Source organism: Kickxella alabastrina (genome assembly GCF_025024165.1).
Source record: "Kickxella alabastrina strain RSA 675 chromosome Unknown BX661scaffold_28, whole genome shotgun sequence".
Taxonomy (NCBI): Eukaryota; Fungi; Kickxellomycota; class Kickxellomycetes; order Kickxellales; family Kickxellaceae; genus Kickxella; species Kickxella alabastrina.
This window is the reverse complement of record NW_026251499.1, coordinates 156548-181790: the sequence shown is the minus strand read 5'-3', so window position 1 is coordinate 181790 and position 25243 is coordinate 156548. Positions and strand designations below refer to the sequence as shown.

Here is a 25243-nt window from a genome sequence, read left to right as displayed (position 1 = left end):
AACGGCGCTGGGACTTTATCTGGACTCCGTGTGGTCATAATCGCCAGACACCGGGGCATTCGGACCAGTTGTTTAAGAAATCCCTCAACCACGCGGCCGAAAAGTCCCCTGAATAGCTCAATGTCTACCAGCCACACGACGACCGGAGTGTCACTTGGAATGTTGGCAAGCATCTGCTTTAGCCCTGTGTGCTGGTTTCCAGAGGCCAGCACCCTGCTGATGTGTATTTTGATAACGCGGCATTCAAAGTGTTTGGCAAGGCTGGACACAAGCAGCGACTTTCCAATACCCGAGCGGCCCGAGATGAGCATGCTGTGAGTCTGCAGGTCCAGGGGCAGAGTGCCAGTCATTTTGCCGTCGATCGCCCGGTACAACCGCTGGCCTGTGTCGCCGAATCCACTGACAAGCTCCTCTATGCAGTCATTGGCCATTATGAAGTCGACTAAGTATATGTGTGTATGCAAATTAAAAAAGGGTTTATCTTGATATTTATTGACTGTTTCTGTTTAACGAAAAAAAACACAGCTTTTGTACACATGTCCCAGCAGTGCCAAGAAGCACACAAAGTAGTTTTGGGTTTACACAAGACACACAACGTGCGTAATAAAAATAATATCACATTAGCAAATTCAAAATCGGTTCTATTCTGCCGAGTGCAGGCCAAGCGTCGATGCATCGAGGAAGCGGTCTTGGATAGCAGCATCGGACAACACGTTGACAGAGCGGCCGATGACAATGAGCCCAGGTGCGTTGTGGCCGACACGCTCGACCACCTCAACAATGGATGCCACGGTTGCTCTGACAGTGCGCTGGTCAAGGCATCCGGCGCGCTCAACAATAGCCACCGGCAGGCTGTCTGGGTAAGCAGCCTCGCGCAGCAGACTGACAATGGCAGGCAGCCGCTTGACCGCCATCAGCACAACCAGGGTGCGCGTGTCGAGATACTCTGGCACAACGGGCAAGTCGCCGTCGCGGTTGGCGCCCGAGACTATCAGCACTTGGTCGGCCACGCCGCGGTGCGTCACTGGGATTCCACACAGCCCCGGCCCGTTGATCGCGCTGGACAGCCCTGGCACGACCTGCGCCTCGTACCCATGGCTGCGGTAGAAGAGGATCTCCTCGCCGCCGCGGCCGTACACAAAGGGATCGCCCTGCTTGAGCCGCACGACGCGCTTGCCCTTGGCGAGTTCCTCCAGCCCGCGACGGTTCAGGTCGTCCTGCGCCTCGGATGCGGCTCCAGGGAACTTGCGCGCCGTGTACACCTCGCACTTGATAATGCTAAGCACCGGCTCGGGGATCAGCTTGTCGGCCAGCACGATATCCGCCTGCAGCAGCTCTCGGTGCGCTCGCACGGTCAGCAGGTCAGGGTCGCCGACGCCGGCTCCAACCAAGACCAGCGACCCACTGGCCGCGCTGTGCTCATTCGATCCGCCCAGCACCGGCGACGCTGGCGCCGAGTTGTGTGCGATTTTGACGGATTTTGGGTCGGCCTGCTGCACATATGCGTCGAGCAGATCATCGATGTTGTCCGAGTCCAGGCGCGCCAGCTGCTCAATCGGCCAGTAGTCGCAGAGCTGCGTCAGCCATGTCATCCGCCGCTTGCCGTTGGCCGGGCTGGGATCAACCTCGCGAATGCGCCGGCGCAAGCGCCCGATCTGCTCGACCGCCAACCCCGTGCCGCGCGGCAATGCCGATGCGACCTGCCGCCGGATGCGGTTGGCCAGCCGCGGTGCCTTTGAGTTTGTGCTCACGGCGATCTGCACCGAGTGGTCGCGGTGCGTCGACATGAACCAAAAGTCGCACAGGTCATTGATGTCCGCCGCGTTGACCGGAATGCGCTGTGCCCGGCATATGGTCGCTATCCGCCGCGACTCGTCTCCGTCGTTGATCGCTGTCAGCACCATGTCGGCGCCAGCCAGGTCTTTGTCTTTGAATATCCGCTGGTGCCACTGGATCTGCTTGCTGTCTGCCCGGCACTGCAGCTCGGCGCACAGCTCTGGCGCAACCACTGCGACATGGGCGTCGGCTTCGAGCGCGCTGAATACCCGCCCGGCAGCCACTGCGCCCCCGCCGACGATCAGAATGGTCTTGGCCTTGGCCTGCCACGCCAGGATGAGCGAGCCGCCGCTCTGGGGATCACGAAAGGTTGTGTCAGACATGTGCCAAAAGGCGTGATGTGTATAAAGCGTGCAAAAAATGGAAATATAAGATTAAAACTTGTGAAAGACTAGACTGAGAGGCTGAAGAGACAAGGACGCGAGTCTTTTTTGTTATCTTGGGGTTTGCCCGAGGAAGATATAGAGACTGCGAATGGACCCAGGCCGTCTTGTGCCTGGGTTTTTTTTTCGGTGCATGTGCGCATTGACGTGCTTGACGAAGTAAGAAATGTTGAAAAAGCCTGTGGCCAATCGATCTTTGCGACGATCACGCAATCTCTCTTCATTTACAGGCACAAAAAATGGCAGCCAGAAATCCGCAGCTTGTGCACGCGCCAAAAAAAACAGTGGAAATGAAGTATGCGCTCGCTTTCTTTTTTTGTCAGCCTACTCCGCGCTTGCATAAATTGATTTTTGAAATATCAAATTGTATTTGTTGAAAGGGGCTAAATTTTGAATATGAATTAAAAGAAATCCCAGGGCGTAGATGCTCGTCCACAATCCCTTATTTATAGGATATCTTTATTGGTGTTGTTTGGCAAAAGCATTGTCATATGCATACAACTTTAACTTGTACACCAAGGCCATTTGCAACATATTTGAACCATCCAAAAAACAAACAAATGTAAATTGCTTGGTTTATGCTACATAGCCCAGCGCTTCGCCCATTTTGACGGTCTGGTTAGCACTGACGTTGAACTTGAACGTGTTCGGTGCCGAGAAGACAAGCACCACGGTCAAGCCCAACTTGAGGCCGCCAACCTCCTGTCCCTTCTTCAGCGGCACGCCATTAGGTCTGAGGTTCAGGGCCTTATAGCTCAACTGGGAAAAGTCGCTGGGCGCCAGATAAATGACGCAAAAGTACAGTCTCTCGTGATCACACAGGGCGGCTCCAAGTGACTGTGAGGCGGGTGCTAGGGTGTCTGTGCTGCTAATCATGGAGTCCAGTGTGTATGGAATGCTGTTGACCACGGCAAACTCGTCGTCGGCCGCGGGATTTCGTGTTTATTAAAATAAAACCACAAAAGGATACGTTGAATGACTGTTGAGTGATAGTTGTGTACGCTTCCACAATTTTTATTATTAAAGGCTTATACTTGTTTACATTTTATATATAAATTTAGTCATGTAAGTTTTTAATAAATTATTCGGGTGAATAATAATTTTATATAAACGTCTAGTACATAATTTTTATATTTCTAATATGGGGATATAAGGCTTCAAACTGTAAAATAAAAGCATTCAAGCCCACAAATTGTTTTTGAAATATGTTTATCTGCCTCAATGAAGGTAGCTGCAGAATCAGAAAATAAACCCACGTTTCCAAATCACCTAGCTGCAAAGCATTACAGATAACTTTGACCAAACTAATCACCTGGATACTCGTGTTGAGCGGTGCCAACTTTGACCGGCTATGATCTGTGTTGTACACCGCGTCGCTTATGAACTCTGAAAAGGAATCCACGCGGAAAAAACCAACCGACAATCTGGTCAACTCGGACATATTGGCTAATAGTGATGTGATGTGATGAATATCAATCACCTCTCTCAAATGTATCTGGGTAAGATTGGTCCAGTTGATTCTGTTGAAGTCCAGGGGGAAATGTGTCCTTTCGAGGCAGATTCTGCTTCTAGATACGCGAGTCTTGCTATTAAAGTAATGGTTAGTCAACCTGTAAAACTCGGACTCGCTTTCTTGCCCGATATTGTCGACGTAGAGTACCAGGCTCTTAATCTCCTTTATGTTGGACTCCTTGACCAATTGTATTGTATTCAGCGATTTTGAAATGGTAACTGACCAAATCACCTCGGGAAATGTGTAGTGTGCCGAGAGAAGCTGAGTGCCTGGGTTGTTAATAATTGTCAGGTAATCGAGCTTTGGAAATCGAACGTAATGCCTTCCAATAATATTATTTGAGCCGGCCTGAATATTTGTGTGAATGACATTTGAACTGACTGTCTCGTCAACAAATGACAAAAACAAAACCTTTAATCGGTTGAAGACGATAATGTTGGAGGACTGATTCTGAGAAAAATAATCCCATGAGAAATGCAAAGGCACATTCCACATCTTTAAATGAAAGAGTGCCGCTGGATTGATCTTTGGGAGGATGCTCTCTACCACAGAGTCCAATTTGATATCCAAATGCGTCAGATTCGCCAAAAAAGACTGAGATGTAAACGCTGTGAAGTTTGTAACGCAGTTATTGTATATCGAGCGCAGTTGGCCACCGTATCCGTTGATAATTCTGCTGCACAGTGCGGTGGTTTTGTTGGTGACGGGGTTTATGTTAAAGCTAACGCTGACTACATTGGGCATAGTGGCCGCAAAATAATCAGCAAATGAGTTATCTGGCGCCAGTTCATAAGACGGCTCATCGATAAGAAGCGCGTTCCGTTTATCCACATACTCGCTGACAGTCATATCGAAGCAGTTGACGCGAGTCCAATCATATTTGTCTGATTCGAAAATAGTTTTGTGTGTGAGGATGAACGTGCCGAGACACATCTCGTTAGTCGCTATGACAAACACGGTCCGGACCAGATGCGCAAAGTTGACTGATTTGATAAGATCAATGTTTGTTATCTCTGTTTTGTCGTCAGGTTCGTCTGGCGTCTCTTCGATCAGGTACGCCGTTCTGTACACTACACACTTGCCTATAGCTCTCCACTCCTGACAAACGGCGAGTAATTTGAGCGAGTGCTTCCATGCCAAAGTTAGGTTCCTTTTGTTGACCGTTGACGCGTATTCCAATATAAGATGGGTGATAACTAGTGGAAGGTTGTATGTGGCTGACATGTTTGTCGTTGAAATGATAGTGTTAATAGAAAATGAAATAAAATTAAATAGGGAAAATAAGGATGAAAACGCAATAAGAGATAAAAATAGAAACTAGCGTAATTTTGGAAAGAGGAAATTAAATAATAAAACTGGCCAGAACAGAGCCCAATGGGAGAAGGGTGAGTTCGAATAAATATTAATCTTGCTATTAAACTTGTTTTCTTTCAAAAGATTGACAAAATAGTTTTATTTTCACTATAAGTACGTGTTTGGCCAGTTTTGTATCACAAGCCCCAGAAAGAAAAAAGCAGGTTCACAGGGTTGCAATTGAAATTGAAACAATCGAAATGTTAATTAGCCTTTAAATCCTTTGGCGGTCTATAAAATATCTACTATTGTCAATCTCGGCAAAGACAGAAGACGACGATCAAATTGAAAGGGTGGTTTTGTTCCAAATCTCTTATAAAGTAATTTGGTAAACATTAATTCAAACAATATCCGGCAGCCAGTGGGTCGTCGAGAATGTAGATATCAGCTCGTGAGTACATTGCATGTCCCAGCGACACTCGCGCCTTTTGGCCACCTGGCAGGTCAATTATATTTTCGCTGAGAATTGCTGACATGAGTGACGACTTGCCCGAGTCGGCCCTGCCAATCACTGCAACGAGCTCACTGCGCTTGCACTCGATGTAGATATTGCTGAGCGTCGGCTGCACGTAGACAGGTATAAATCTGAACGTACCATCCCTGGCACTGGCCAGCATGTCATTTGTAGATGCATCTGACGCGTCGGAGATGCCCATTGGGGTTTTTGTGAAAAATTCAGTGTGCAGCATGTTGAACAGCGTCAGCGACACAAACGCCAGCTGCAGAGTCGGCTTAATGGCAAAAGATAAAGCGACCTGGGTAGAGCTTTGTAGCGACAGATGGTACTTGGCCATAAAGGACGCGGATGCAAGTATTTTTGTGTCGCCTTTGTGGCTATAAATTTTATCGACGATTTTGAGTGGACAGACCGCGGGGGCTGAGATTAAAAAAAAGTATTTTTTTAGTTTTATTGCTCATTGGACCTCTCATTTGATCAGAACAGCGTAATTTGACAAATGCTGATCACATCACTTTGATGACACTGCTTTTTTGGGCTGGGTTAATTTGTCTTTGTGACGCCATTAAAAAATACCACTGCACACACCACACTGCACCGCCAGCATGTTATTCTATTTTTCTTTTATGCTTCCTCTTCTTCTAACGCTTCCTTTTATATTATTTCTCCAGACCATCCTCCCCACTTTCTCATCCCCCTATTTTTTATTCCCTGGCTTTCTCCCGCACACAAACCCACCCCCTCCTGACTCTGAATATATATACGTTGAAAATGCTACAAGCAAGGGACAACACCACGGTGTTGCCAGCAAAGAGCGACTTTGAGGTTTCAGCAATTCCGTTCCAAGATGGGAGCGAATTTGACTCCTTGGAGCAGTACGCCGGCCAAATTCCCATACAGAGCGCAAAGGACGTCATGTTCTTTTGGCTTATAAGCAACACAACCAACACACAAAACAAGGATAAGTTTATACTCTGGCTGAACGGCGGACCCGGGTGCACCAGTCTGGACGGAGTATTCATGGAGAACGGGCCGTACAAATTTGACGGCAGCAACAGACTGGGGTTCCGCGACCACAGCCTGACACAGCAGTTCGACGTGCTCTACATTGACCAGCCGTTTGGCACGGGCTTCAGTGTGGCTAACATCAAGAACTACGCGCACTCGTTCAAGGAGGCCACAACGTTTCTTCTGGACTTTCTACGCAAGTTTTATGAAATATTCCCGGAATTCCGCGAAAAGCAGCTGTACATTGCTGGTGAGTCGGAGGCGGGCACATATATTCCGTATTTGGCCGACGCTGTGCTCAAGATGCCCGAGGACGAGAGGTTTAACTTGGGCGGGCTCATGATCGGCAACGGCTGGGTCGACCCGCTGCCAATGTACATGTCGTACGTGGACGTGCTGAAGGAGCGCGACCTCCTCAGCGCCGATGTGGAAAAGAGCATGCTGGAGCTGATGGACAAGTGTGCGCGCGAGTTCAGCCGCGCGCCGCAGCCAGTGCACACGGACATATGTGAGCGCATCCCGCAGGTGTTTCTGGATCAGGGTGGGCCATCGCCCGGGATCTGCTACAACATGTATGATTTGCGTTTGACCGACACGCAGCCATCGTGCGGCATGAACTGGCCGCCGGAGGTCGGCTTCTACACACAGTACCTTAACCGCAAGGACGTGCAGAACGCGCTCAATGTGGATCCAAAACTGTCGCCGGCAGTCTGGAAGGAGTGCAGCTCGGCTCCCAACGCCATGCTCAGGAGCGACAACTCTCCACCCTCTGTCCTGTTCCTCGACAATATTCTTGACCATATTCCTGTTCTGTTCTTTGTCGGCCAGATGGACTATTTGTGCAACCATATTGGGACCGAATGGACAATTGGCAATATGACGTGGGCCGGTGCGACGGGTTTTTCTGATAGCGTGCAGGCTGCCGATTGGGCCATTTTGGGCAAGACCGTTGGCCGCGTACAGTCGGACCGCGGGCTGACCTACGCATTGATTAACGACGCGTCACATATGGTCGGCGTCGACAAGCCGCGCGAAATCCTAGACCTCTTTACAGCGTTCACCAACTCGACGCCGGATAACCTCTCCTTTTCCTCGTCCTTGCGCTCGGCCATTGTATCTGACGAGATGAAGAACTCGCCGTCGCCGGTCACTGCCCCGTCAGGCCAATTGGAGTCTGCGCACTGGGTCGGATTTGCATTTTTCTTTATGCTGGTTGTGTCCTTTTTGCTGTGCTTTTTTGTGCGCAGGCGCATCTTTGATTGGTGGATTACGAGGCGCAGCCATCAGTACGGCGGCGGCAGCAGGGGCGCCCAGCGACTGGAGGAGGAGCTTGTCGCAAGTGGTGGAACACTTGACGGTATGGATGATGCCTTTGTTATGAGCGACTTTTCGTTCGCCAAGCAGGGCAAATCCAACAACAGCCTGGATCTGGACGGGCTTCTGCTGGACGACGGCATGGCGTCAAGTCCTGACGAGGAATACGAGGCTGCAAGTACCTTTGCTGGCAGCTCCAGCCATTCACGCTCGCCAGCACACTAACACTAGAATTTTTTCATTTCTTATCATTTTTTTCGCATTGCATACATTTGCATCAGAACACTTTCAATAATAACAAAAAACAAGGGAATTTGTGCATGAAATTGTAAAACATTCTTATTGTGATATATTGGTCACACATACTAATAAGGAAGAAAAAAGCCTGACAAGAATGAAAAATGGAGGAGTATCTTAGTTGACCTCTACAGCGGATGGCTGCTCGGGAGACTCATCCTCGATGGTCTTCTGCTCGACCCTTGGGCTGTCCACCAAATCAGCAGCGGCAACGGCAGGGGTGACCTTGTCGACTACAGGGACCTCAACAGTCTTCTGCTCAACCTTGGGGCTCTCTTTCTTAGCGTCCAACTCTGCCTGGCGTCTAGCCTGCGCAGCAGCAGCAACCTTGACGCCCTCACCAATAGCCATGTTAAAAATACTACTGAGTAAAACATCATTCTGCACCAACGCCCTGTTCTCCTCCGTGCCGTCCCTCAGCGCCCTCTCCCTAACTTCAGGCTCCATATCCTCGAGCATCACCGACCTCACGCAGTTCGCCGACTCATAGTTGAGCTTGGTCATCTCCTCGCGCAACTCTCTCAGCCTCGAGCAATTGACCATTTCTGAAGCAGCGGCGAAAATCAATCTCCCCCATCCAGGTCTCAGTCTCTCAGCCTCCTGAGCAACACTCATCAACTCAGCCTCCTTTTCAGCCTCTGAAGCCATAAATTGATGCAGGTATTCCTCAGACATTGCTCCCGACTTGACCAAAGTTGCCAAAGTGGCCTTGTTTGTTTGGATCTCGACCATGCGCGTAATGTCTGTCATGGCGCGGCGGAAGAGTGCGGCCATGAGTACCTCGGTGGTTACGGAGGTGGGTGATTCTTTTTGCAGCTTTATCAGGGAGAAGTAGATATCGCGCTCGGGGTGGGTTGGGTACCAGGACTCGAGCTTGCTGAGGGAAAGCGCTTTGCGCTTGTGGTAGTAGTGAACAAACGTGCCGAAGACTATGCCCCAGCCGACGATGTACACCAGAAGCATACCGGTGCCGGACCCCATCTTTAGATAATTTCAGATTGTGATGCGTTTAGTAAAAATAAAATTGAAATTGAGCCAAAAGAATGCTAGCAACTGACTAGAAAATGATGTTTAAATATGCGTCTCTTCTCATGCCAAAACATCATTTTTCATGTACGTTTTTGTTCTGGCCAATTGCAGGCGGCTAGCGCATCCAAGCTTTTTAAACTTGTCTGTGATGGATCAAGACTGACTGTAATCAGTGATCGGGGATTATAATTAAGAAAGAAGAAAAGAACGAAAAAAAAAGTACATCAACAAAAATAAAATTGCACTTGCTTTAATTTTTTTTTTACCTCTGCCTTTTTTTTTACCTTTTTGTTTGACCTCTCTGTATTTCCTTCGTTAGTATATATAATTCTTTTTCTATTTTTCTATCGTTTTTATATTTCGAGTTGAACTTTTCTTTGTCTTTCAATTTATCAAAAATCACGACGTTTACCCGAGAGGATCCCTTTATTAAACAGAGCCAGATCACGCTAAAAAATGCTGCTTCAACCGTAAGTACCAAACCACAACTATCACACAAAGAGAGCGGCAGAAACATCAAACAACAACAAATCAAACTGATCCATATGCTTCAAGGGAAAACCAAACAACCTACTTTTTTATATCCTGCATGTAGTAAGCCCAAGAACGCGCGCTCCAAGCGTTTCCTGACCAACCGCGACCCAAAGGTAGTCGAGAACGAAAAGACAGCGATCTTTGTCCGCGGCAGCACAACCAGCAAGGTGATCCTGGATACCCTAAAGGACCTCCACTCCCTGCGGAAACCAAATGCCATTAATTTCACAAGGAAGAACGAAATCCACCCCTTTGAGGACGAAACCGGCATTGAGTTTTTTGCGCGCAAAAACGACAGCTCGCTGTTCGCCGTCGGCATGCACTCGAAGAAGAGACCCCACAACCTTATTCTCGGCAGAACATTCAACTACCAGATCCTCGATATGATTGAGATGGGTGTCGAGAGATGCACGACTATGCAGGAACACAAGTCCCAGGCATGCTCGGTCGGTATGAAGCCTCTAATGGTGTTCAACGGCGAGGCATTTAACAGGGATGAGAACCTTATTAGGCTCAAGAGCATTTTGTTGGACCTTTTCCGCGGTGAGGTCGCTGACAAGGTTTCGCTGAAGGGCCTGGAATACATCATTACGGTTACCGCTGGCCCCCCCGGTCCTAACGGCGAGACCGGTCTGGTTTTCTTCCGCACGTACACCACTAGCTTGAAGAAGTCGGGCTTGCGCCAGCCCAGAGTCGAGCTGGAGGAAATGGGTCCCTCATTGGACTTGAGGGTCCGTCGCGTTCGCTTGCCCACCGAAGATATGTGGAAGTTGGCAGTGCAGGTGCCTAAGGAGCTCAAGGTCGTCAAGGTTAAGAATATCTCGCGTGATGGGCTCGGCGACAAGTACGGAAGGGTTCATTTGGGCAAGCAGGAGATCAACAAGATCCAGACACGCAAGGTCAGGGCTCTGAAGAAGAACTTGGACGGTGGCAAGCCCGGAAAGAGACAGAAGATGGATGTCGACACCGAGTAAAACAAAAAAATTTACAAGTGAGCGAGCATTTGGTGGTTTGGTTACTTTTCTATTTGTCTTTTTATCTTTTACAAAAAAATCCTTTATTCAAAGCTTTTTTGGGGTTTCCTGTCTCATTATTTTATACTGAAGAGAGGCCAACTTTTATGGCATGCGTTCTGTGCTGGGCGCGCATGCAAACAAACAAACAAACAAACAACGCATATTGACCTGTAAGGGAACAAAAAAACCAGCAAAAAACAAACATAAATAATAAGCGAGTATTCCATATCATTGTTTTGTCTGTTCTTTTTCTTATTGCTCTATTTTTAACAATTGCATATTTTCAGTAATGTTTCTCACTCTCTTTCTCTCTTGCCATGGCCAAAAACAATGCCGGAAGAGGCCTTTTTACATATCTGCAGCTTCCGACCACCGGGTTGCCACAATTTCACGGCAAGAGCGACAACATAGCGGACGTCTTCTTCAAGACACTCGAGGCGCATTGGGCAACCTACGCTCACCTGAAGGACCATTGGCCCAAGCGCACCAAAGCCTACCTAATCACCGGCGATGCGCTCAAGGTGCTTAGAGAATACAAAGGAGACACGTATGAGGCCTTCAAAACATTCATCCTCGAGCGGTTCCCGGTCAGCGTGGCCAAGGCACACAGGCGCATGAAAATGTGCACATCTGATTACCTGGCTAATCTTCCGCTGGATGCGGCCATAGTAAGGGCGCGCGTGGATTACGACGCCATGGGGACGTATTGGGACTGGGATGTTCCCGTCAGGGGTATTGCCGGCCGGGTGTCCGCCGACGTGTGCTTGAAGTACGGCTTTGACCAATACAAGGTGGTTTCGGGCCGCGATATCATAGATACGGTGGACAGGATCATCAAAAATGTGGCACTTGGTAGGCCTGGAAAACCCATGCCCGCACAAATCGCACAGCCCGCACAACCTGCACAACCTGTACAACCCATACAGCCCGAAAGGCGCGCCGAGCCTGCAGGTGAGGTGCCTGATGTTGTCCCCGGTGGCCTCCCGCATTTTACATGCTGGACCAACAGGGTAAAGACCAAGGTGATTTTAAGCACAGGGTCTAGTATGTCGATGATCAGAATGGACAAAGTAACAAGGCTGGGTCTTACACCCGACCCCAATGAACGCACCAAATGGGCCTCTGGTGGGATTCAGCCTACTTGGACCCTCGGAACTGCCAAGCTTACAACTAGAATTGGCGGCGTCACGGTGGATCATACGGTACATGTGAGTGATGCTTTATTGGCCCCGATGGTTGCTGGCACAGATACGATTAGCCAGTTGTTCAACAATGTCAATCCGGCTGCTTCGGCGATGGTTACAAGGGCTGGCTATTCAGTTCCTATTTTAGTTAATCCAAAGAATCCTAATGAGCCATTATACATCTGCGCTATTAATTCGGCTTGACACTTGTAGCCATATATATATATATATTTTTTTGTATTTCAAATAACGCATGGGGATTTGGGTGTTTTATTGATTCGACTTGCGAGCTGCAAGCTCCGTGGTTATCACAGCACATGGCCTCCACAGACAACTTTATGCAGATATGTGGCCTTTCTCAATGCGATGCCATCTCCCCTTTGCTATAGCTCTTCATATACGACCCGCTCCTGTGCATAATCAACTCCAGATTCGATGCAATGCAGTACCAGGTTAGCTACTAAACCAAAGACTTGATGCCCCTCAAGATGGTGGCCATGGCAATGGCCGACAATATTACATTACTCTCGGATAGCCGGCCAAAACTCCAAGAAATGGCAGATGTCACCATGAAGTGATGCAAGGCTATCAGGATCCAAGTCAATGCAAGAAAGCCTATCCATATGGCCCATTACACGTACAAGCCGCCAGGCATAATCTACCAATGGTCTCTTGCGCCCATTCAGTGGAAAACCTCACCAGCAAGCACATATATCACCCAGACGTGGAGACAGTCAGAGCTCCTGCGAGTGCTAGGAATGTACCTTGTCCCAGATAGTAGCACACATTCAGCGGTTTCCATTCCAACAGGCATCATCACCAAAGGTGAATCTCCTCACCAAGGGATTTCCAATAGTTTGTTTACGCTCATAGGTCCATGGTTGGTCCCCTAGAAGGTGTGTTTGCTTGGGTGCTAGTTTTCTATTTTTCTTTTCACTTAATTTGCCTTACAATGATATTCAATTTTCATCATTGTCTCCAAATTAGTAAATTCAAAAGTGTTAACTGAAATACTACGAAAATGGTACGAAAATGCAGTCTTCACTGGGTGCACTAAAAAACCAGGCAACCTAATGTACTGGCATTGCAATGTCAACATTTAGACCACATTCCAATAATTAAATATGCAATACTGTTTGGTTACTTTAACAATAAAGTCATATTGGTCTTTGGATTCTCCACCTTCTTACAACTTACTATTCGACGCCATTTTTTTACGTAGTCGAAAAGTTCCATAAAGGTATTTTGCTCTTTATCATAATCAATTATAGTATTAGTTATGCCTGCGTCCAGTGAAAAATTCGAGAAACGATACTTAGTATTTAATAATTCATGTGCTATACTAAGTCCAGTTATTTTTGCATATTGATTCAGCGCGCATTTTTTGTTAGGTTAAGACCAGAGCAACAGAAGCAGCGCCAGTAACGATAATGGTCAGAATGGAAAACAAACTTTAAAGCAAAAAATTTAAAGTAGCAATAGTATTTGCTTAGTGATCCGAGATGTATTGTAAACAATTGGATTTCAAAGCATAATGCCTTTTTTTAAAATAATTTTGGTTTGTCTGCCAACATTATTTTAATAAAAAATTTAATAGTTAAAAACCAAGCGTATTGAAAAACTGTCAGCAAAATATGTGTACAGTTGATGGCGTGCGAGTAAAGCGTTATGTGATCAAATGTCACAAATGGGGCTGGTTGGAAATTAATAAGCCACAGCTATCATAATATGTTGTGCTCATTTATAGATGTAAAAAGCCAATAACAGCTTGGCTATGCTACAGCTTTGGTAAGGACAATTTATGGTGGTTGAGCGAGTAATTTGTATTTCTCTCTCTCTTTAGTATTGACATGTATACAATGGTCGGTCAATATTTTTCCTCGAAATATTTCTTTATATTAATTTTCCCTAAGCAATTAACCACATGCGCATCAGACTTTGGGTGTCTTATTTTTAAATGTTGATTGTTGTTGTTCACATGTTCACACGTTCACATGGATGATAATTTGGATCAACCAACCAATCTATTAGTTAATCAGAATCAATTGTTGAACTAGCCTTCACTGTTTTTGTAGGTCTGTTGGAGTTGGATGCAATTAGGCATAACTAACTGTTGAGAACCCCTTAGGGGGATCGCGACCCAGGCCAGCGACCCAGGCTGAGACCCGTATGCGCGCACAGATGCATTGGACAGATGTAGGACGTCACCCGATGTTCTAAACAAATTACATTGATTTTGAAGGTACACGGTGCTCATGATTGAATCTGTTTTTGCCAGAGAATTATATCAGCAGAAATTGATGTAATTTCGAGGTGTATTACAATACCATTTGTTTAACTATTAGCGCCCTTTTAGATGTTTGTATGCATGTGTGTGGCATGGGAAATGCCATATACATTATTATAGTTTAGGTTCGATATATACTAAGGTGCTCCCACCATGAGGATGACAATACCTTGGTTTTCTAATAACTATTTAATTACCCTTTTAACAGTGTTCCTTTTAACTGTTTAGTTTGTATTTATTGGCCTTCCCTTTGGTCACTCTTACAACATAACAACAATAATTAAGGCTGGTTGATCAGTTGATTCCATTTAACTAATAAGTACACATAATTTGGGTCATTTAAAAATGCAGGCGCTGACTGGTTAAAAGTCATTTTAAAAAGTTTATTAAAACAACTCTCAAATTTATTTAACATAATTCATTTAGTGCATATAGCTTATTCTTTTATCCGTCAAATAGTAATGACAAAAGCTATTAATTTTCGCCACGCTTTTTTTCCAGAGTTTTTCTTAGATATTTTTTTTGGGTATGTCTCTTCGTATACTTCAAATTGATCATTAAATTTTATTTTATTTTACATAAATCACGTGTGTTTAGACTTGTAGCAAAATTATCAATATCTATATAAAAATGTTTTATTTTCTTTTTCAATATTTTAGTTCGAGTATCAACAGCATTTCTTAAATTCTGTAAATTATACTCCTCATGTAAAAGTATTTTAAATTTAACTAGTGTATCTCTGATTGGTACATGTACATATTTGAATGTTTTACCTTCTTTTTCCAACTTTTCAATCAATTTTTTGTTAGCTTTAAGTTCATAAGCTTCTAAAACTTTTAACTGCGCGCTTATACACTCGTACATTTGTCCCGTCGTTTCCAGTGCTGCGCTCATATGTACTGTTGGGTTTAATAGTTGTTAAAAAATAATAGGAGTGTATCAATTTTTTTGGATTTAGATGAGGGAAAAAATGAAAAAGAGAGATGTTGCGCAGACTGAAGATATGGAAGTGGATGTTGAAGTCGAGAATCGCGAAACAGGTTTCCACTTGCGTGCTGATCGATAGGACGCTAATTGGATAACGCAGGCGTAAATTAGGGAGGCATTACATTGATGCCCAAACATGCTCCCCATTTTGCAATGCACACGCATGAGCGTACACGCACGAAAACCACAACATTGACTTGCCAAGATATCGGTCTGCTCGCAGCAGATCCAGTTCTCACCAACGGAGCGCACAATTGACAATGTGCACAACAAAGGCGACAGGGCACATATATAAGATGAGGCCGGCCCTAGTAGTACTTTAGAAACATCAGTAATAAAACCTTTTATAAAATCACCCCTAGCTTTTACCACTAGACAACTAGTGCTCTTCACACCCCCCTCTTACTATAACAGAGGTAAGGAATAAAAATAATTCAGCTTTATATACTGTAGGGAGGGACAACTATTGCACCCTTATTTTATTTTATTTTATTGCTCGGGGTTACCCCTCCTTACAACATTTATTTTTTTACGCAATGCTAGCATCCTTTGTATGTTTCATTTGGGTGGTTTTTCTTTGAATGTTTTATTTGTTAAAAAACAAAGAAAATAAAAATTAGTTGGATGAATGTCAAGAATAATTTCTTTTTTCTTTATATTAACGGGTAATACGGATTTTGTTTGCAAGTTCTTTATTATTTAATAGTCAGCTCATTTTGCCAAATAAGCAAGCGTTGTCGAAGAGGCACTGAACCAACTAAATGATAGAAATTGGACATGAGACAATGGATGCAGTCGACGGAAAATTTATAGCGTCCTTGTTCTCACTGAATAATTCGTTTTATTTTATTCTATCCTGTTCTATTTTTTATTTGCTCCTGCTCTATAAAGGCTGACATACAAATATATAATTAACTGTTGGCACCCATGCTGATGGCAGTCTTTTCATTTTATTCTACATGTCATGCAAAACATTCCATTACTTGAAAGAACATAGCATCATTCATTACATTTTTATTGCGGCGAATCATTATCCATAAACTTCCACAGCCCACAGTCAGCGCACTCAGGGTCCTCCAGTCTCAGCTCTGGAAATTTTTCCTCGGGATCCAAATTACCCCAAGGCTCAATGACCAAGTAAATAACCTCATTAATCCGATGATGTCTTATATCCATACGCCAGTCCCTCCTCAGCACAGTGTCAAACACCAACTGTCTTCCATTATGACACCTCGACTCCATCGCATACCCCGCGTAATAACACGAGGATGTGCGACCCGAGCACATGCCCATGAACACGGGATCCGCTGTATTGCCCACATGGAACAATGGCAGCCGCTGCATGATGGCCGATGGAGGACGCGGCAGGTGCAGGCGCTCTGACGCCAAGCGATCGCCAGGCGCCTCCATCGCAATCGAGGGCAAGCCAAAGGTAAGACCGAGAAGACTTGAGAGGGAGCCACCAAGAGAATGGCCGGAGAAAATAATGTTCGCCTCAGGGTATTGCCTGACGACATCCATGAAAATCTGCGCCGCAGCGTAAAAGTAATTATCCGATGTCTCGTCCCCCATTGACTCCTGCAGACAAGTCATGTTGCACTTGTTTCCGCCCAAATGGCAGTCGCATACAGTGGACCATGTGAAGTCTACATAAGCGCAGCAGCACGAAAAAAGACGGTTGTCGTTGTACTTGTCCCTGGCTGAGGTTTCCGAGCCACCGCCCAAAAAGAATGTCGAGGATGTGCCCTTGAGCGAAATAATAACGGTGGTGTTTGATTCATCGGCAAAAACGTGGCCGCGAAGTCCGTCGGATTGCCAGCCAAACGAGTCGTGTGTGCGCCAGGGGTCGCCCAGATGCTCCCATGTGTCGGAGGTCGTTGGCTGGTAGGCGTTGGCAACCATGCGTGCAATGCTGGCCAGTGTCGGCTTGTGTGTGATGTTGGGCACGCGCAATCCGTCCTCGACAAAATAGTTCCACTGCGTGGCTGGTGCTGGTTCATGAGGCTCCTCTCCCGGCTCCTTTGGTTCATCGGGATTCTTCGGCTCCTCCGGATCCTCAGGATCCTGCGTCGTGTTGGTGGCGGTAAAACGGTGGGGCGTGGCTGACCAGTAGCTGTACTGCCGGCCATGCGCACTGCGCAAATACTGTGCCCTTAGTCTCGCCAGCATCGCACCCGTGCCCGTTGCTCTGACGCCTTTCTCCGAGGCCTGCTCCATGAGCATAAACTCGCTCTGTTGCTGCTGCTGCTCTGCGGGCCGACCCTCAAACTGCACGCTGTACTGTTCCGCAGCCTCCGCCACAGCCATCTCCCCTTCTGGTTGCTGCCATCTGGACAGCCGAAACGGAAAAGCGTATCCGCGATCCTTCGCCATCTGTGCCTGATCATCGTACCAGTCTCTGAGCGCCACCTTGCCCGCATGAGTGCCTTGCGTTGACAGCGCCACCAGCGTAGGCGGGGGCTTGGGCGTCGATTGCATGTAGACTTGGCGAAGCTTCAGTGTTGGACTACTTTTGTCTGCAGGCGGCTTGGACGAGATCATGTCAATTTTGCCCCCGCTCATGTACCCAACAAGGGAGAGAATAAAGGTGAGGAGGAGGAGTTTGGATGCATGCCGGAAACGGCTTGGGACGGGTGCCGGCGGTTGTTGTCGTTGGTGTTGCAGCAGCACTGTTTCCGGAACGCCCATTTTGGTAAACGAACCAAACAAAAAACAGAGGGAGTGAGCGGGAGTAAATGCAAATATTAAGGGTAGAGAATTTAAAGTACAATAATAAAAAGTGTTGTGAAATGAGGGTAATTTATTGTTGTTGTCGAGTTGTAGAAATTAAAATAAAATAGTGGCAAGTATAGTGTAGCAATAAAAATGATTAAAAGGTTGAGTAAAAAAAGCAAAAGAAAAGGGGTGAAGGGCTCCAACCTCGGGGTATTTTCTTCCCGCATGTTTCTTCATAGAGTGGCGAAAAGAAAGCCTCTTATTTTTTTGGCTGTAAAGCGTATAAAATTAGTGTGGTTGAATGAATCGATCATGTGAACTGATGAGAAAATGCATTTATTGCTTATTTTGCTGCCATTGGCAACGTGATTGCGTGACCACTAGAATGGGATCGGGGCGGTTGCTATAGCTTAATTAAAAGTAGATACAATTACAGTTGATTAATTACAGGTCATCACCCACCCGCTTAGCTCGCTGATTACTCAGATTGCTAATTGAAAACGGGTTCAAACCTGTTGAGAATATGTGAGGTATTAACACCACCGGAATATGGAAAAAACAATGTTGGGAAAAGAAATTGACTATCTCAATCCCTTGCTGAAGCAGTTGAAGATGATGCAAATGTTTAGGCTTGCCGCAATATCTCTGTTCCAAAAGTGCCGTCTGATTTCAGGGACTGTTTCTTTAGATGGGGGTAGCAGCGTTGGCAACTGGGATTTGACCATCCAAAAGAGGGGGCAGCGTTAATCCACCTTGATTTGCGTGCGCGATCTGGCAGTAAGCCGGGAACAAGGATAGAGAAAGAAATGCACAAAGGAAGAGATGGTGGTTCCGCCCTATTATTAAATAATATAGTAGAATAAGCAAACCGATGATGAGGGTTTTGTCTTCTCAACCTCCTGTGCATCCCCAGAAAATATGTATAAATAACTTCACCCCACTTACCACGCCACTTTAATTGTTTTGTTTTCTGATTTTGTAAAACAATTAGGTGGCTTTTTTAACATGTCCCACATATCTGTATACACATGCATACCGGTATTATTAAAAATAAAATATGTCAAGTGGCAAATAACAGTCCAAGCCAATTCAATTCAATTATTTTTCTAATTTTTAAAGAAAAATGAGGATGAATGAATTTTCTAGTTGTCCGCTAAATATCCGCTTTTAGTTGTATTCATGTCCGATTTTTTAGTTTCGAAATTGGGATATTGGCTTTCCAAATTGGGACCATAAAAAGAAATCGTTCCAACAACAACAAACAAAAAAAGTGAACACATTTATTTATTTTTGTAAGGAAAATCCACAATGCACAACCGATTCGAGATGAGTGGGGAAAATTTGAAGGGATTTACAAAGGAACCTCAGAATAATAAAAGGGCAAATGTCAACAAATGTTGATTAGTGGCGTGAAAAAAGCCTTTTTTTATTCGGTTTGTCTCCCTCAAAGGAAAAAAATCCCATCTATCAATCCATTTCGCTAGGTTTCTTCACTTTCTTTTCGTTATCTTATTTATCGCTTTCATATTATATACTCCTATTTTACCCTTTTTTCCTTTTTCCTTTTTTATTCTCGCACACAAAAAAACCCCAATTCAAGAAATTTCCTTTCCCTTTCCCTTTTTCACACAACAAACAAACAAACACACGCACACCCCTTCCTTCATTCCTTTTCTCTCTCTCACCCTTATTCTTGCTGTTCCCTTAAACCTTCCTTTCTTTTTTATTTCGCATTTCCTCCTCTTGCTTTTCTCGTCCCTCCTCCCTCTTCTTTTTCTTTGTTTACCCTATTATATGTACGATGCTGGACATTGATCACAGCAAAACCACAGCAGGTACTGCGCGGCCACGCAACAGCACAGCTGACCGCACGATATACCGGCAAAGTTGGAGCAGCGACGAACCGCCCCTCACTGCAACCCCTACAAAGGAGGCCAAGGGCCTATGGAGTAGGCTCCGCAAACAAGCCAGTCGCATTCAAACACCCCAGTTGCCTCACTCGCCGAGTGTTGATTTTTTCAGCAGCAAACAGCCCGAGAACCACTCGCTCTCCTCTATCAACCTGGCCCCCATTCCAACCACAAGCAGCAGCGGCAGCAGCAGTGCAGCAGTGCTTGCGGAGAGGCGGCCTGATCTTTCTCGGGTGTCTATGAGCCATGGGAGAAAAACGCCGATGAGATCGAATAGCTATAAGCAGCAGGGGAGGAACTTGCAGAGCTTGGATATTCCGAGGACGGGGGTGTTGGATCACGGGCATAGTTTGGATTTGCGGCGTACGCCTAATCATTGGAATCCCGAGGAAATCACTGCAGAGTCTATAAGGATGACTCTGGGGGCGTATACAGGAAAGACAGAGGACTCTAGGCCCAGTTTGCGCCGTCTTTTGATGCCCGAGCGAAACAGGCCAATTATTAGCGGAGCAGCAGTGGCTGCTGATTTGGCGTTGCTGGCACGGATTACCGAGGACGATGAGAATGCCGCGAGTGGTGCGGCAGCGGCAGCTGCTGCTGCGGCAGCAGCGGCTAATCGGTATGTGTTTGCTGATGCAAAGAGGTTCTCGGAGAATAGCGGGTTTACCGTGTCCAGCAATGACACGACTTTGGGCGATCAGACGCCTGAGGCTGCAAGGCTGAGATCACCTGGGTTTGGCACTGGCGGCGGGGGCGGGAGCGTGACGGGCAGGCCTGTGGCTATTTACGAGGACGATGGCGCCTTGGGTGATGCCTCATCGGGAGGTGGCGATTACTCATTGGGCCGCAGTTCAGGGTTTGCTGCGCAGTTGGCCACGGGTCCTCCCAACAGTGCTGGCGGGCGGCGGCCGCCGCTGAGGGCGCTGACAAAGACTGTGTCCGAGGACACTTTGCACGTTGTGAGAAACATCAAGCCGTTTGACGAGATCAAGCCTGTAGTGCATAGTGTTGTCGTTGACAAATTCGCTGATGTTAAAGCCGCTGCTGCTGCTATGGGTATGGCTACTGTTGTGGAGCGACCGGGAACTATTACCAGCGAGAGCGGTGCCAATACACCGACAGATCGGCGGTTCTCCGTATGCTCATTCCCGGACTCTGTTCTTCTGCCGCCGAGACCGCGGTCGCCCATAGTAGAGCCCGAAATCGAGTCAGGATCGGTGGTTGAGCCGACAGTGAGTGGTGAGCCTGTGGAACCAATGAAGGGGTCGCCGGCGGAGGCCAATATGGAGTATTTGCGCGGGTTACAGGCTGATATTGACGCGCTTCGGTCGAGGACGCGGAGGCTGGAGGCTGAGAACGATATCTTGGTCCAGTTAACTACCGTGGACCCGATGGATAGTATGCCTGAGGGCGTGAAGATGCGCTTGAGAACTTTGGAGCTTGAGAATGTCTGGCTGCGCGGCGAGCTGCGTCGGCGCAAATGATATTGTTCTTGTCCTTGTCCTTCCTTCCTTCCTTGCCTGACTGCCTGGCTACCTGCTTGATTATTTGTTGTTTTTATCCTGATCTGATTATTTTTTATTTGTCCTTTTTCTCACACATTTTATCTCTTCTTCCCACCTCCTTTTCCTTTTTCTTTTATTTCCTCTTCTCTCCCTATCCCTTTTTTACACTCATTTCCTCACTCCCTTTTTTATTTTATACTCATTCATTTACCTAGGCGCATATCGCTACCTCTACTTATTATTTTACCAATTTATTTATAATATTATTCCCCATTACATTATATACATTTTACAAATTCCAACATAAAAACATGCATAGCAAAGCCCCATCGAAAACACTGGCAAAACCACACTACTGGTCGCCCTACCCTGACAACCAGCTAACTGTCTGGGTGCTTCCTCCACCACAAGTACAATCAGAAGCAAACACAGCGACGCATCTAGACACACGGTCTACAATGCTCCGAAAGCAACAATTCTGGCAAACAACGCGCACAAGCTGCATGGAAACCAGCCGCTTTGTGATTAATTCCGAGGTCCCAGCCACACACCGCCTGAGTTTTGGCCATCAGTCCATCTGCCATTTGGTCATTCCTCCAGCGTCCATGGTGCATATGCAGAACCTGGTAGAGATCCGGTTACCACATAACAAGCTGAAGACAGTGCCCTTGAGTTTGTTTAAATTGACGCAGTTGGAGGTGCTAAATTTGGAGAGTAATTTGCTGGAGGATGCCGGGGAGGATCGGTTGTGGAGAGGCATGGTGCGGCTGAGGGTTTTATTTTTGGGATCAAATTTGCTCAACGAGGTGCCGTCAGCAGTCGGGCGGTTGCCGAGGCTGTTTTACTTGGATGTCTCAGATAATCCAAGACTCGGGTGCTTGCCTGTGGAGATGTTAGGATCGGCGAGTTTGGGCACATTGGCAGCTAACCGGTGTGATGCGGAAGGCATGTATTTAGAAACAAGGAGGAAAAGGTCAGTGCCCTCATTGAAGGATATTTGTCTGCGTTCTATCTACGCCGCCATTGATTTATGTCAAATAGGCTGTGGTGCTGGTGCTGGGCTAAGGGAAGTCTGCGAGGAGATAAGGAGGAGGCCTCAGGAGTACTGTGTGGCGGAGTTGTTGCTGAATTTGTTGGATTCTGTGAAGGGAATGCCGCTGTGCTCAGTGTGTGCACGGCCAGTGTTTTTTAAGACCTTTGAGGTTGTTAGGCGTGCTGGAGAGTGGGAGTTGCCATTCAAGTGGATGTGCTGTTCGTCTGAATGTCGCGAGGTTGCGGATGTACAACAGGTTACGACTAAATTGACGCTTCGGTAAAAAAATTATCATTACGTTTATTATATATTTTGCGAATAACAAGTTGATATATGGAAGTTTTGCAATATTAAAAATACAATGGTTTCCCATACTCGATTTTTCAAACATAAACAGCCACAATGGACAGATTCATTTTTCTCGCTTAAATGCAATTTTGTTAGCTGTTAATATTACACATAAGTTGTTTCTCATTTACTTTTTTATTTAACAAATTATTACCACTTTTTTGATATGCCTCCCAGCAAAAACGAAAGCAAACCAAATGATACCAAGTGACCCATGTATTCTATTCCTTTAATTCAAAATCTATGCGGAGATCACCTTACGAGAATACAGACCAGCTAAATTCACTTCGGCCAGCGGCAAAAAATACTTAATGCAGTGGAAGGGCAACAAGGTCAAGTGACTATGTGGCAAAATATTATCATGTTATATGAGAAGAACCCATGTTCTTGTATACAGTGTACTCAACGCAGCAGATTCCAACAATCAGACTGAGACTAGCGATGATGATAACAGAAGTGCAAGTATATACTGAGTTGAGTCAATACTAAATTGTGTGCAATTGACTGTTAAATACTAACTATACTTTTAATCTAAAATTGTATCCACCTCCGTCAGAATTGGCAATGGGTGCGTTGGACTTGCAGGTTGAGCGCGGCAGTGGTTTGAGCATTTGTTTGACTTGTAGTTATATGGTAACTCCTGGTAGTATTTATATTCACCTTTACAATTGTCAGAAAAAACATGGACATCAGCACAATATCGAATTCAATTAAAAAGCCGTCAAGGAGGCAAGTCGTTATCTAGTGTCAAAGGATTCTTGCGCCATGTCAGAGGGTGAGCTTCATATTTGGTATAAGGATCGTTTGCAGCGGGTGAATTTGCCAATCCTGGGCACCAAAGTCATCAAAAACACCTATTATTGTGAGCACTGCAACTGTGCTGTTTGTTATAAAGATTATATGGGAAAGCATTATAAAAAGGTGCACAAAACAACTTGGATCTCAGCAAATTCCATTACTGGACCTGTTCAGCAACTATCTCATAATGGTGCTGAATTAAGAAGCTATATTCGAGTCATTCTCACAGAATTTACAGACGCAGAACTTGAAAGCACGTGGGCATACATTACTTCAGATTTACCTCTTTCCCTTGACGATTAGCTAGTATTAGGTCAATATCACACATATCCAAGCTGTGCTCAATATATTAAAATCATTGGTCAGTCCATTTAAGTTGTCCATATTATTTGAATAAATGTTGTTTATGCCGTTTCATGTCGCCGAAAAGATTAAATGAATATAATAACAGCTCCATGCGCAAGGCCATTAATCCCAAGGAATAAAAGCTACAAAATGTCTGTTTTATTGCTTGCTGCACTTAATAATTTTTATCACTTGCACTATGTGCTTGTAGGAAAAATGCACCGATGTGGACCAGCCAAAGAATAGCGTGCTGCCTCTGAATTTTACATCCACGTGGATTCCCCATACACGCTTTATCTTTGATGATAAGCGGTAATATTAAATATGGGGTTTTTTAGTACTTCTAATTTCATTTGTGTCCATCAATTCTCATGTAACTCACCACTAATTTTCAAATACCCACTTTTTTAACTATTATGAAGGAATTACCAGGATACTTTGTTCAAGTTCCAGAAGCGTTTTCGCTAATCGAAGAGGGCGTCTATCGGTGCAGCGGAGTGCTCACACCAGACCAAATAAAATACCTAGACACGCTCAAGCTCAAAACAGTACTCATTCTCTCAGTCGAAGGCCCCTCACGCGCATTCTCGCAATACATGAAGAAGCAAGACATCCGACGCATACATCTCGGCATGACCCGCTGGCAGTCTAATCTGGGCTGGAAACCTGTAAGCGAGGAGTTGATTAAAGATGCCCTCGAGTGTTTACTCAACCTGCATAACCACCCGTTGCTTATTGTGTGCTCGTCGGGTGTGCGAGAGACGGGAACTTTGGTTGGGTGTTTGAGGAAATTGCAGCATTGGAACTTTAACTCAATCGTTTATGAGTATCGCAGTTTTGCTGGTGGAAAGGGGAAGTATACGCAGGAGCTGTTTATTGAGCTGTTTGATACAGATTTGGTCACCGTTCCAGAATCGCTTCCGGAGTGGTTTGTGGAGGAGTGCCGTATGTGGGAGGAGGAGCAGAAGCAGCGGTTTATCGAGCTACACGGTGACACCAGTGGATAACGCCTTTTTCTTGTTTTTTTTGTTTGCGAATGACAGACACTGTGGGGCATGTGCTTTTTTATGTGGTGGTTATACAGATGACGCAGCGGCAAAAAAAATCAATGAGATCCTTAATCCTGCATCTTCCCATGCGTCATGCATCACCTGCATCTACAAAGCCTCTGTGCGGTTTTTTCTTTGGCCCCTCTGCGCATTTTCCCTTACTTTTTAAAGGGTGCCTTGAACATGGATGCCATTGCGGTAAACTTTACTTCTTGAAAACAAGTTTTTACATGCTTCTCCTATAGTAGTGGGCCATATGGCAGCAAATTAATGTGCATATCTTGGCTCAGAGAAAAATGTATGAACGGGATGCACGCACATTGTTTATTTTGCTGCTTATTC

The 25243-nt window shown here is 45.9% G+C and overlaps 11 protein-coding genes across 11 annotated transcripts; 6 read left to right on the top strand and 5 right to left on the bottom strand.

Annotated features, from left to right (window-relative positions):
• Positions 1 to 634: 634 nt before the first annotated feature.
• Positions 635 to 2286, bottom strand: BX661DRAFT_188054 (tetrapyrrole methylase). The gene has a single exon (XM_051537347.1). The coding sequence runs from the start codon at positions 2157 to 2159 to the stop codon at positions 642 to 644; it is 1518 nt and encodes a 505-aa protein (XP_051389181.1). The 5' UTR covers positions 2160 to 2286; the 3' UTR covers positions 635 to 641.
• Positions 2287 to 3333: 1047 nt separating this feature from the next.
• On the bottom strand, positions 3334 to 5074 carry BX661DRAFT_188052 (uncharacterized protein; the record flags this gene model as incomplete). Its single annotated transcript, XM_051537346.1, has 1 exon — positions 3334 to 5074. A coding segment is annotated over exon 1 (1388 nt), but the record flags the coding sequence as incomplete, so codon positions are not given.
• A 346-nt stretch (positions 5075 to 5420) lies between these two features.
• Positions 5421 to 5879, bottom strand: BX661DRAFT_173237 (uncharacterized protein; the record flags this gene model as incomplete). Its single annotated transcript, XM_051533851.1, has 1 exon — positions 5421 to 5879. The coding sequence occupies one exon, from the start codon at positions 5877 to 5879 to the stop codon at positions 5421 to 5423; it is 459 nt and encodes a 152-aa protein (XP_051389179.1).
• Positions 5880 to 6152: 273 nt separating this feature from the next.
• BX661DRAFT_188051 (Alpha/Beta hydrolase protein) lies at positions 6153 to 8176 on the top strand. The gene has a single exon (XM_051537345.1). It carries the CDS (start codon positions 6314 to 6316, stop codon positions 8087 to 8089), a length of 1776 nt encoding a protein of 591 aa, XP_051389178.1. The 5' UTR covers positions 6153 to 6313; the 3' UTR covers positions 8090 to 8176.
• An 8-nt stretch (positions 8177 to 8184) lies between these two features.
• BX661DRAFT_188049 (Pre protein translocase subunit Sec66-domain-containing protein) lies at positions 8185 to 9219 on the bottom strand. The gene has a single exon (XM_051537344.1). It carries the CDS (start codon positions 9140 to 9142, stop codon positions 8279 to 8281), a length of 864 nt encoding a protein of 287 aa, XP_051389177.1. The 5' UTR covers positions 9143 to 9219; the 3' UTR covers positions 8185 to 8278.
• Positions 9220 to 9476: 257 nt separating this feature from the next.
• BX661DRAFT_156447 (Brix domain-containing protein 1) lies at positions 9477 to 10795 on the top strand. Its single transcript, XM_051533273.1, has 2 exons — positions 9477 to 9660; positions 9786 to 10795. Exons 1-2 carry the CDS (start codon positions 9647 to 9649, stop codon positions 10696 to 10698), a joined length of 927 nt encoding a protein of 308 aa, XP_051389176.1. The 5' UTR covers positions 9477 to 9646; the 3' UTR covers positions 10699 to 10795.
• Positions 10796 to 10985: 190 nt separating this feature from the next.
• BX661DRAFT_188047 (uncharacterized protein) lies at positions 10986 to 12158 on the top strand. The gene has a single exon (XM_051537343.1). It carries the CDS (start codon positions 11058 to 11060, stop codon positions 12126 to 12128), a length of 1071 nt encoding a protein of 356 aa, XP_051389175.1. The 5' UTR covers positions 10986 to 11057; the 3' UTR covers positions 12129 to 12158.
• Positions 12159 to 15817: 3659 nt separating this feature from the next.
• BX661DRAFT_188037 (Alpha/Beta hydrolase protein) lies at positions 15818 to 18159 on the bottom strand. The gene has a single exon (XM_051537342.1). It carries the CDS (start codon positions 17884 to 17886, stop codon positions 16213 to 16215), a length of 1674 nt encoding a protein of 557 aa, XP_051389174.1. The 5' UTR covers positions 17887 to 18159; the 3' UTR covers positions 15818 to 16212.
• Positions 18160 to 19346: 1187 nt separating this feature from the next.
• BX661DRAFT_62556 (uncharacterized protein) lies at positions 19347 to 21473 on the top strand. Its single transcript, XM_051539328.1, has one exon. The coding sequence runs from the start codon at positions 19715 to 19717 to the stop codon at positions 21305 to 21307; it is 1593 nt and encodes a 530-aa protein (XP_051389173.1). The 5' UTR covers positions 19347 to 19714; the 3' UTR covers positions 21308 to 21473.
• Positions 21474 to 21831: 358 nt separating this feature from the next.
• On the top strand, positions 21832 to 22644 carry BX661DRAFT_200588 (uncharacterized protein; the record flags this gene model as incomplete). The annotated part of the gene is made up of 1 exon (XM_051538432.1): positions 21832 to 22644. The coding sequence occupies one exon, from the start codon at positions 21832 to 21834 to the stop codon at positions 22642 to 22644; it is 813 nt and encodes a 270-aa protein (XP_051389172.1).
• A 1624-nt stretch (positions 22645 to 24268) lies between these two features.
• BX661DRAFT_146221 (tyrosine phosphatase family-domain-containing protein) lies at positions 24269 to 24859 on the top strand (the record flags this gene model as incomplete). The annotated part of the gene is made up of 1 exon (XM_051533149.1): positions 24269 to 24859. One exon carries the CDS (start codon positions 24269 to 24271, stop codon positions 24857 to 24859), a length of 591 nt encoding a protein of 196 aa, XP_051389171.1.
• Positions 24860 to 25243: the final 384 nt, after the last annotated feature.

What these genes read in the sequence shown, in the direction of transcription:
- BX661DRAFT_188054 (XM_051537347.1), bottom strand. Translation starts at nt 2,159, where the DNA reads ATGTCTGACACAACCTTTCGTGATCCCCAGAGCGGCGGCTCGCTCATC.
- BX661DRAFT_62556 (XM_051539328.1), top strand. Translation starts at nt 19,715, where the DNA reads ATGCTGGACATTGATCACAGCAAAACCACAGCAGGTACTGCGCGGCCA.
- BX661DRAFT_188047 (XM_051537343.1), top strand. Translation starts at nt 11,058, where the DNA reads ATGGCCAAAAACAATGCCGGAAGAGGCCTTTTTACATATCTGCAGCTT.
- BX661DRAFT_188051 (XM_051537345.1), top strand. Translation starts at nt 6,314, where the DNA reads ATGCTACAAGCAAGGGACAACACCACGGTGTTGCCAGCAAAGAGCGAC.
- BX661DRAFT_188049 (XM_051537344.1), bottom strand. Translation starts at nt 9,142, where the DNA reads ATGGGGTCCGGCACCGGTATGCTTCTGGTGTACATCGTCGGCTGGGGC.
- BX661DRAFT_188037 (XM_051537342.1), bottom strand. Translation starts at nt 17,886, where the DNA reads ATGGGCGTTCCGGAAACAGTGCTGCTGCAACACCAACGACAACAACCG.